Source organism: Camponotus floridanus, unplaced genomic scaffold (genome assembly GCF_003227725.1).
Source record: "Camponotus floridanus strain SB8 unplaced genomic scaffold, Cflo_v7.5 scaffold200, whole genome shotgun sequence".
Lineage (NCBI taxonomy): Eukaryota > Metazoa > Arthropoda > Insecta > Hymenoptera > Formicidae > Camponotus > Camponotus floridanus.
The window spans coordinates 205,381-215,039 of NW_020229327.1; the positions used below are offsets into that span (position 1 = coordinate 205,381).

Genomic DNA, 9,659 nt, shown 5'->3' on the forward strand with positions numbered 1-9,659 from the left:
GCCAGCCAATCATGAAAAAGCTTGATCAGTTGTCCATTCTCTCTCCTAGAGGTTCTCTATTTCGGGGTACACGCTAGGTGGGGAATATATAACGAGCCTAGCAGTCTAGTGTATTATAGAAGTCTGTGGTCTAATCGGAAGTGTCTCTCCGAGCGAGGTATGTACACTGCGCGACAACGATTCGTTCCCTGGCCCCTCTCTCGCGGGGCAAGGGGAGCGTAGAAGTGACCAATCAGCTGGCAGCGTGGCAATGGCTGATTGGTTACAGGCTACGCTCTCCACGGAACGAATCGTTGTCGCGCAGTGTACATACATACATACCAATTGAAGGTCCACCATTTTACATGCCCGAGGTTCGCGCATGCGTATAGTGCTGTCCACCGTGGCACTGCAGATTAAAATGCGTAAAAGTTTAAAATCAGGTTTATAAATAATTTGCCATGGTGAGGTGTTGTTTTTGTGGAAGCATTCACAAAAAAAATGATAGACGAACATATCATAAGTAAGTAAATTGAATAATCTATACATTATACACAATATTTACGAAATGTGACAGGTTGTGTTTTCGAGTTAATCAATAAATTAAGTCAATTATTTTCATATTTCATAGAATAGATAGCTAAAGAAAACTAGTTATTCGAATATTTAACATTTTGTTCTATTCTGTGCGACCCATCTTTTACAGGTTTCCTTTATCAGATAAATTCTTATTGGAACAATGGGTCAACAATATACCATTGAAACATTGGAAACCTACCTATGAAAGTTTATTGTGTTCAGATCATTTTACTGAAGACTGTTTTGATAGATCTGAATTTAGAGTACGCTTGAAGCTTAATAGTGTTCCAACTTATTTTGGAGATTCCCCGGCAGTCTGTACAATATGCAAGCGCGAACGTTCATATCAATCTCCTTATTCATTCTTCAGGTATATTTTTTAACGTTGTATTATTCGACATTAGTCCTAAAGCTTTATATCTTATTCATTATCTTTATATTTTATATCTATATTTTTTTTATAATAGGTTTCCTTTGGAGAAACAAGAACTCCTCAACAAATGGTTGAAAAATATAAATATGTTAAATTGGAAGCCTACTGAAAGTAGTCGTTTGTGTTCAAGTCATTTTGAAGCATCTTATTTGAGAAAAGTACAAGGGAAATATTGGGCATTGAAGGAAAACAGTATTCCAACAATATTAAATTCTCCTAATAGTAATTCACTTGATAGAACTTCAGATAAATTAAATATCAATAATTTTTATTATAATTTCTATCTAATTTTTACCATAATATGAAGAAAGAAATGATTGTAATAACAAAAAAGTATCATTTCCAGTTCTTGATTCGACTGAATTACTTGCTTCTAAGGAAAATAGTCCACCTTCAACAAGCAACATTATGAATTCACATTCATCGCACAATGTGTTGACCAATCCAATTCTTGTTAACGAGGCAAGAAAAGAAAGCTGTCATGATGTTAGCAACATAATTATGAAGACACTTGACAATTCTGGTAAGGATTTAAGGATGAATGATGAACAAATTAATATATGAAAAATATATAACAAAATATATGAAATGAGAAAATTCATAACAAATTGTTAACAATTTCGCAGATGATGTGGAAATGGTATCAACGTCCATACAATTCGACTCAATAGCATCTCCAGTGTGCAAATCTCAGCAGATTGTAGATCATGATCATCAATATGAAAGTCTTTCCACAATATTGCGTCGTAGACTATTTGAATGTGAACAAAAGTTGAAAGAAAAGGAAAAGATCATCAAGATACAGAAAAGGAAATTTAATCAGCTGCAGAAAAAAGCATCATATTTCCGAGACGTGATCAATGAGCTTCGTAGATCTGTCAAGGTTCAAGTTTCTGAAGCTTGTTTACGTTCTCTGGAATCTATAGACGATTCAGGTATTCAAAAATTTTTGTAATGTGTCATGAAAGTAAGTCATAATAGTAAGTCTAATTTTATTTCAAGAATGCAATATCCACTGGCCCTTCGTAGTTTTGCGTTAACATTTTTTTATTATTCTCCAAAAGCCTATAATTATGTGCGTTATAAAATGAATTCAGCTTTGCCTGCACCAAGTACATTACGTTCATGGTACAATTCCATTGATGGTGAAGCAGGAGGTACTACGGAAAGTTTTGAAGCTTTATCACGAAAAGTTGAGGAAGTCAAAACGAAAAAACCGAAGGTACTCTGATCATTAATGATAGATGAGATTGAAATTAAAAAAGGAACACTACGTGATAGAGATGGAAAGGTTTATGATCACATTGATTATGGACCAGAATTTGTGCTAAATGACAATTGAAAAGAAGCTAAAAATGCTTTAGTTTTCATGGTAGTTAGTCTTGATAGATAATTGGAAATTGCCCATTGCTTATTTTCTCATCAATGGAATTGCATCAAAAACATCCGCATTAATTGAAAATACATTAGTTCAGTTGCATGAGATCGGTGTTGAAGTTGTCTCTTTGACTTTAGATGGGTCTAATGAATATTTTGCAACTGTTCGAAAATGGGAGTGTCCCGTTTGCCCACGTCCCGATTGACCACTGCCAATCATATCGACCTGTGCCTATGGTAACCAGCAACGATTAACCAATCAGAGAATCCTATTTTGAATTGGCCAATTGGCGACGTGGGTAATCGAATCCCGTTCTTCGAAAATTGGGTACAGTTTTTTCTGAAAATAAAATATAGCCTTATTTCTCCCATTCAATAACTTCTAAACCTATATACGTAATTTTTGACGCTTGTCACATGCTTAAATTGATTCGTAAATGCATTTGATGAAGGGAAAATTTTACTGGATAATAAAGGAAATAAAATTGAATGGAGATACATTGTGCAATTAGCAAAATTACAAGAGGCAGAAAGTTTACGTGCTGGTAACAAATTACGTTTAAGACATATTGACTATTATAAAATGAAAATGAAAGTAAATTTAGCGGCTCAAACTCTGAGTCAGAGTGTTACCGACGCGTTAGAGTTTTGCTTAAAAGAACTTCAGTTACCAGAGTTCGAAGGTTGTGAAGCAACGATTGAATTTATCCGTTCGATTGATATTTTATTCGATTTCTTAAATTCTCGTAATCCTTATGGTCAAGGATACAAAGCTCCGTTAAAAATAAAAAACGAACATATATGGAGATCGCGAATCGAAGAACTTTTGACGAACATTTCAACGTTGTGAAACGGAGAAAATAAATTGATGTTTTCATTAATTATATATATATATATATATATATATATATATATATATATATAATTGTTGAAAACATCAATTTATTTTAATATTATATATATATATATATATATATATATATATATATATATATATATATTCTGAAATTATTTGCTTTTATTATTTGCATTTTTATGTCCAGAATTTAAATTTGTTTTAGAAATAAAAAAGTTCTATTTTTCTTTTCAAAAATTGTCTTTTTTTCTTCTTTTTTTGCCATCATCTTTCACTCTTCACAAATTATTTATACATCGATATAAAAAAGAAACTCATAATTGATTTATTTCTCAGGTAACTGTTATCCCTCAACTTCAAATGACCAACAGTTTGAGCTGTACAAAGTGATCTTCTAGTGATATCAAGGCATAATTTGTGATTATTTAAGTTTTTTATATTGCACATAACAATATCAATTTCTTAATTTTAAGTTTTTTTATAATCAATGGATAACATTCTCTACACTTGTAAATATTTTATTTATATAACGAATAGAAAATAAGATTTAAGAAATTATAAATAAAAAAAAAACATTTAAAAATTCCTCGAATCATTATAAGTTTATTGCAATTTAAACATAATATAAATTTTTATTGAATAAAGAATTATTGTCTTATTAAATATAAAATCTTGTAATATTTTGAATAATTTTATTATTTATTTCATCGTTTAATACTGATTCTATTATTAATAACAAAAAATTAATGTAAATTTATGTTAACGTAATTTTAGTCAAACTCATTTGAATTTCCCACCCTTGGAGGCAAATTGCCGGGTAAGATGGCGGCTGTCCATAAAGGCCAACGCACGTAAAGAACTCTGATTGGTTGAATCCTTTATGTCGCATCCATAATGCATTATTTTGAATGCATAAATTTATTTAAATTACAAAAAAGCAACTTTCCCAAATCAAATAGCTGCGTAGCATTTCAAGCTCGAACTTAAGACGATCTCAAATATAAGATCGGACTATGAATACCGGCCATAATACTGTAATGCGCGATTGGTTGAAAAAAAAGAAAACGAAGTGCCTCAAGTCCGTTCGTGTCATCAAACGTTGGTGCACATGAACTCATCTGCTCTAACCGCCATCTAACCTGTGATCCAAGTGCTCTCTGGAGTACATTGGAGTATGCGACGCGAACAAACCTATACTGTGCTTCAAGCAGGTAAACATGTCGCCGATGCGGCAGAACTTGCGCGATTCCAGCGGTGATTCTGGTACGTAAATGTTGATGGATTTTCATTTACGTTGTGTGTTTCTTTGCAATTCTATGAAATTAATAATGTATATGACACGAATGTCACAAGCAAAGTAATTTCAGCAATTTTTGAGGTTATGTCTATAAACGATATTCTGATCGCATTTGTTTTATTTTCTTAATCGTTATATTTAAAGGTCCATATTCCGAATTCTCTTTTATCGATAAAAGTGCTCCTTATAAGCCTTTTGATTGGCTATAAGCCACTTTTAGAGGCCCTTTTATCGATAAAAGAGGATTCAGAATATGGACCAAAATGTTTCCTTCTGGGAAACTTTGCAATAAAAATTAAACGTGTTATCTTTGTACTATATCTAATATCGTGAAATTTTCCTTCTTACTTAGATCAAGGTTCAAAATCTGACGAGAAATCTATAAATCCTGATTCTGTTTTTCAGGATCAGAATCCGACAATGCCTCTGCCTCCTCGAGATCAAGTCGTAGCGATAGTCGAGCGTCGCAGGCTCCGAGACAGACGTCGAGCAACGCTAGGAGCGAGCGCTCCGAGGACGAGAATGACGCGCCCGCGTCGCCCACGTCGAATGCCAGCCGCGCGTCGAGATCCACCGTCGAGTCGAACAAGCTGGATGGTAGTCGCAAGTCGGAGAGCCCTTCAGCGGGCTCAGGCTCAAGACGTTCGAGTGTCGGTTCAGTTCAGAGCGAGAAATCCGGTTCTGCGAGATCCAGGAGCGGCAGCCCAAAGTCAGTGGCCTCCAACAGTTCGATAGACTCTCAGAAGTCACCCAGGTCACCGAGGTCGCGCTCGCCGTCTCCGCGCGGTAGCGTACGTTCCTCTAGTCCGAAGTCACCCATCAGCTCGAGATCTGCCCATTCGGCGGAGAGGAAATCCAAGACTCCAGCTTCTCCTGTATCCAATGCATCGGATTCACCAAAAAGTAGACGATCTAGAAGCGTTTCCTCGCAAAGGAGTAACAAGTCAGTGGGTTCCGCGAGTCCAGCAGAAAGGCGCTCGAATTCTTCCGCGTCGTCGAGAAAGTTTGACGAGTCCGCGGAAAGAGCAGGTTCTGAAAAATCTGACGGCAAGAGGTCGAGATCCAAAAGTCCAAAAAATGATAAAAGCGATAACGAATCGAACAGATCCTTTAAACAAACAGGTTTGCATTTGTTTTATTTTATTAGTCAATATATTTAAAATATGTTTCTTTCTTGTGAAACTTGGCAATAAGTTAAAAAATATATTTGGACTGTATCTAATGTTATGAAACTTTCTCTCCTTGCTTAGATCGCAGTCCAAAGTCTGATGAGAGCGATGAAGAACGATCAAAAGTTAAACGACAAAACAGCGGTTCTGGTTCAGATACGGAAAAAACTGTTAAACGAATTAAAACGATAATAGACTCAGATTCTGATAACGAGACGGCAGATAAAGAGAATAGCGTTGCTCCAACCGCGGACGCATTATTCGGTGATGCAAGTGACATTAGCACAGATGATGAGAAGGACAAGAAGGAAGAAGAGAGGGACAAGGAACGGAGCCATAGTCGAAGTAGGAGTAGAAGCAAAAGTCGTAGTAGAAGTAGAAGCAAAAGCAGAAGTAGAAGCAGAAGCAAAAGCAGAAGTAGAAGTAGAAGTCATAGTCGTGGCAAATCCGAGAGCGGTGGAGAAGGTCCAAGTCATCGCGCCATCATCGAAGATGTAAGTTAACAAGACAGGCATATAATCTTTACATTAATGTGCTTTCAGGCTTTCGCGACTTATTTTTAATTCAAAGCGAGAAAAGCGAAATTTGACGAGAACCGCCAATGTTTTAACATTAAACATATTCTATGTGTAGGAAGAGGATAAAGATAAAGAAGAAGAACCAGAGCCACCTCCAGAAACTAGAATCGATGTAGAAATTCCGAAAATTACTACTGATCTCGGACGAGAAATTCACTTTGTAAAGTTGCCGAATTTCTTGTCCGTTGAAACACGACCGTTTGATCATGAAACGTACGAGGATGAAATTGACGAGGAGGAAACTCTGGATGAGGAGGGCCGAGCGCGATTGAAGTTAAAAGTTGAAAATACATTGAGATGGAAAGAAACATTTAACGATGACGGTAAAGTAGTGAAAGAGAGCAACGCAAGATTCGTTAAATGGTCAGACGGCAGCATGTCGTTACATCTGGGTTCGGAAATCTTCGATGTGTACAAGCAGCCTTTACAGGGCGATCACAACCATCTCTACATTCGTCAAGGTACCGGTTTACAAGGCCAAGCAGTGTTTAGAACAAAATTAACTTTCCGACCACACTCTACCGAATCATTCACGCATAGGAAGATGACTATGTCTTTGGCTGATAGATCACAAAAGACCTCCGGCATCAAAGTTCTTTCTCAAGTAGGAATGAATCCAGATCAGAACAGATACGAGATGATAAAGGTATGACAATTTCTTTATACAGGGTGGCCCCGAACGTTCCAGCCAGACTTTCAGATCTTATAGGAAATTTAATTCTGAACAAAAAATTTCCTATAAACATGGGTCGAAAAATGCTTCCTTAAGAAGTTATCGCTCCTCTGAAAAACCTCTGATGAAGGAAGAGCAAAAAGTGAAAAGAAAATGAAATAAAAAGAAAATGAAACTAAATAAATTTCTAGAAAAAAACGATAAAAATAAAAATCTTTTTCTTTTATACAGAGTGTTCCAAAAGTCCCGGACCGGTCGAATATTTCATAAACTATGCAGTTTAGAAAGAAATGTTTCAGACAAAAGTTGTATGGCTTGAAGGGGGCCATCAGATAGTGGCAATGATTTGACATGGGAGAGTCATTTGAAAGTCACGTGAAGATCACCGTCAATTTCTTAACCCTCTATTTTTTATTACATATTCGTGTAGCTTATCTCGAGTGCTTTCCAAAACACTATAAAAAAGTATTTCTTCATTGAGTATTTTTCGAGTTATGAGGCTCGAAATCATTTCTTAATTTTGCATAAACCATAAAATATCTAGTAAAATTCATTTTTCGATTATCTTACCTCAATAATTTTATGTACAAAATAATGAGAGGAATCAATTGGTGTAAAGAAAAAACATAGTTGTTTTTAAGGAAAAAATATGTAATTTGCAATTAACAATTACATTTTTTTTTTTAAACAACTATGTGTTTTCTTTACACCAATTGATTCCTCTCATTATTTTGTACATAAAATTATTAAGGTAAGATAATCGAAAAATGAATATTTTACAAGATATTTTACGGTTTATGTAAAATTAAGAAATGATTTCAAGCCTCATAACTCGAAAAATACTCAATGAAAAAATACTTTATTATAGTGTTTTGAAAAGCTCTCGAGATAAGCTACACGAATATGTAATAAAAATAGGGAGTTCCATTTAAGAAATTGACGGTGATCTTCACGTGACTTTCAAATGACTCCCATGTCAAATCATTGCCACTATCTGATGGCCCTCTTCAAGCCATACAACTTTTGTCTGAAACATTTCTTTCTAAAGTGCATAGTTTATGAAATATTCGACCGGTCCGGGACTTTTGGGACACCCTGTATAATGTTAATGTAATAGCATTTTAAGAGCAAATATATTCTTTCAAAACAAACCTACATCTAAACATACAAAACAAAGCTTTAATTTAAAAGTATAATCCGTTACATATCATAAATTTAAAGAAAAAAAGAAAAAATAAAGAAAAATTTTCTTTTATGAAAATAAAATAAGTTAGTTAAAAAAAAATTTATTTTTATAAAAGAAAAAGATTTTTTTATTTTTTATTTTTATCGTCTTTTTCATGAAATTTATTTAGTTTTATTTTCTTTTTATTTCATTTTCTTTTTACCTTTACCTTTGTTCTTCCTTCATCAGAGGTTTTTCAGAGGAACAATAACTTCTTAAAGAGGCATTTTTCGACTCATGTTTATCGGAAATTTTTTGTTCAGAATTAAATTTCCTCTAAGATCTCAAAGTCTGGCTGGAACGTTCGGGGCCACCCTGTATAATATCTGTTAAATTGATTTTTCTATGCTCTTGCTTCAATATGTCATTGTATCTTTTTTTTCGTTTTAGAAAGAAGAAGAAAAATTACGTATGGCGATGCGAGTCCAAAATAAAACAAAGAAGAGTACTAGTGGTATTCGGAACACTAATCGTACCACAGGAGCATATAGTGGCGATGCTTATCATGATGATGGTTCCGATGACGAGGGCGCAATTTCATTGGCAGCTATAAAAAATAAGTATAAAAAAGGAATCGCAGCAATTCCTTCTAAAGGTCAGTTCTGTATATTACATTAAAATGAATAACTTAAAAAAAATTTTTTTTTTCTCTCTTACATTTATCTCTTATATAAAATTATATTAGATTTATTTATTCTTATATTAAAAGCAATGTCGTGCAATAATTCTTTTATGATATTTAAAAAATATTGTCTCTACAGCTTCAAACATTTATTCTTCGGATGAGGAAGGATCGGATATTGAAACACATAGGCCCAAAAAGAATATTAAAGGAAAGGCACTTAAAGATTCCGATGAAGAATCTAATTCTGAAACTTCTGCAGGAAGTGGTGGTGATGATAATCAAGTTGATGATGCAAGTGATTAAAATGTATACATATCTTAAAATTTAGGAAATAAAAATCTTTATAATAGTATAAGACATATTGTATAAGACCATTCTATATACTAGTTGCAAATAGTGCAAATATAGATCGTGCCTGATTTATATAATGTAAATATGATGAATATAATAAATATTATGTATGATTGAAGTAATTAATTTAATAATAGTAAATTTAAATATAAAAATTTAAATATAACTATAAAATTGTAAGCATATAAAATTAATTAATCTGTTTTAGTGTGTCAAAGAATGATTTAAAATAATGTTTATAATTGAAGAATAATAGACGATTTATATGTAATTGTTAAAAAATCTTTACCTTAAATTGGATTTCAATTATTGCAAAACAAAGTAAGATTGCAATAGCTATTTTTAATCAAAAGTAGTAAGTTTATTTAACATTGCTGCATTTTTGCAATAGTTATATAAAATAAACATTGATTAAATAAAATTATTAAATAATATCTCAAAAAAGCGCCCTAATTTATATCTCACATGTTAATTTTTATAGAATTCATAGCTATATATTGCTTGCTATCAATTAGAA

The 9,659-nt window shown here is 33.5% G+C and overlaps 2 protein-coding genes across 3 annotated transcripts; both read left to right on the forward strand.

Annotated features, from left to right (window-relative positions):
• Positions 1-330: 330 nt before the first annotated feature.
• On the forward strand, positions 331-3,735 carry LOC105252286 (THAP domain-containing protein 1-like). Of its 2 annotated transcripts, XR_002192593.2 has the most exons (7): positions 331-502; positions 686-928; positions 1,026-1,213; positions 1,338-1,514; positions 1,618-1,926; positions 2,507-2,696; positions 3,561-3,729. XR_002192593.2 is itself a non-coding variant. In XM_011259593.3 (6 exons), the coding sequence occupies exons 1-6, from the start codon at positions 441-443 to the stop codon at positions 3,620-3,622; spliced, it is 1,041 nt and encodes a 346-aa protein (XP_011257895.2). In that variant the 5' UTR covers positions 331-440; the 3' UTR covers positions 3,623-3,735. The 2 variants fall into 2 exon arrangements, 1 of the variants encoding a protein (XP_011257895.2); XM_011259593.3 differs by lacking the exon at positions 2,507-2,696 and having other exon boundaries at positions 3,561-3,735.
• A 645-nt stretch (positions 3,736-4,380) lies between these two features.
• LOC105252285 (another transcription unit protein-like) lies at positions 4,381-9,143 on the forward strand. The gene is made up of 6 exons (XM_011259591.3): positions 4,381-4,487; positions 4,927-5,643; positions 5,772-6,184; positions 6,324-6,914; positions 8,557-8,761; positions 8,928-9,143. The coding sequence occupies exons 1-6, from the start codon at positions 4,442-4,444 to the stop codon at positions 9,092-9,094; spliced, it is 2,139 nt and encodes a 712-aa protein (XP_011257893.2). The 5' UTR covers positions 4,381-4,441; the 3' UTR covers positions 9,095-9,143.
• Positions 9,144-9,659: the final 516 nt, after the last annotated feature.

What these genes read in the sequence shown, in the direction of transcription:
- LOC105252285 (XM_011259591.3), top strand. Translation starts at nt 4,442, where the DNA reads ATGTCGCCGATGCGGCAGAACTTGCGCGATTCCAGCGGTGATTCTG. An exon ending in CAGATCCTTTAAACAAACAG is followed by an intron (nt 5,644 to 5,771) that starts GTTTGCATTTGT and finishes CTCCTTGCTTAG; the next exon opens with ATCGCAGTCCAAAGTCTGAT. An exon ending in ATCGCGCCATCATCGAAGAT is followed by an intron (nt 6,185 to 6,323) that starts GTAAGTTAACAA and finishes TTCTATGTGTAG; the next exon opens with GAAGAGGATAAAGATAAAGA.
- LOC105252286 (XM_011259593.3), top strand. Translation starts at nt 441, where the DNA reads ATGGTGAGGTGTTGTTTTTGTGGAAGCATTCACAAAAAAAATGATAGA. An exon ending in TCTCCTTATTCATTCTTCAG is followed by an intron (nt 929 to 1,025) that starts GTATATTTTTTA and finishes TTTTTATAATAG; the next exon opens with GTTTCCTTTGGAGAAACAAG. An exon ending in GGAATCTATAGACGATTCAG is followed by an intron (nt 1,927 to 3,560) that starts GTATTCAAAAAT and finishes TTTATTTCTCAG; the next exon opens with GTAACTGTTATCCCTCAACT.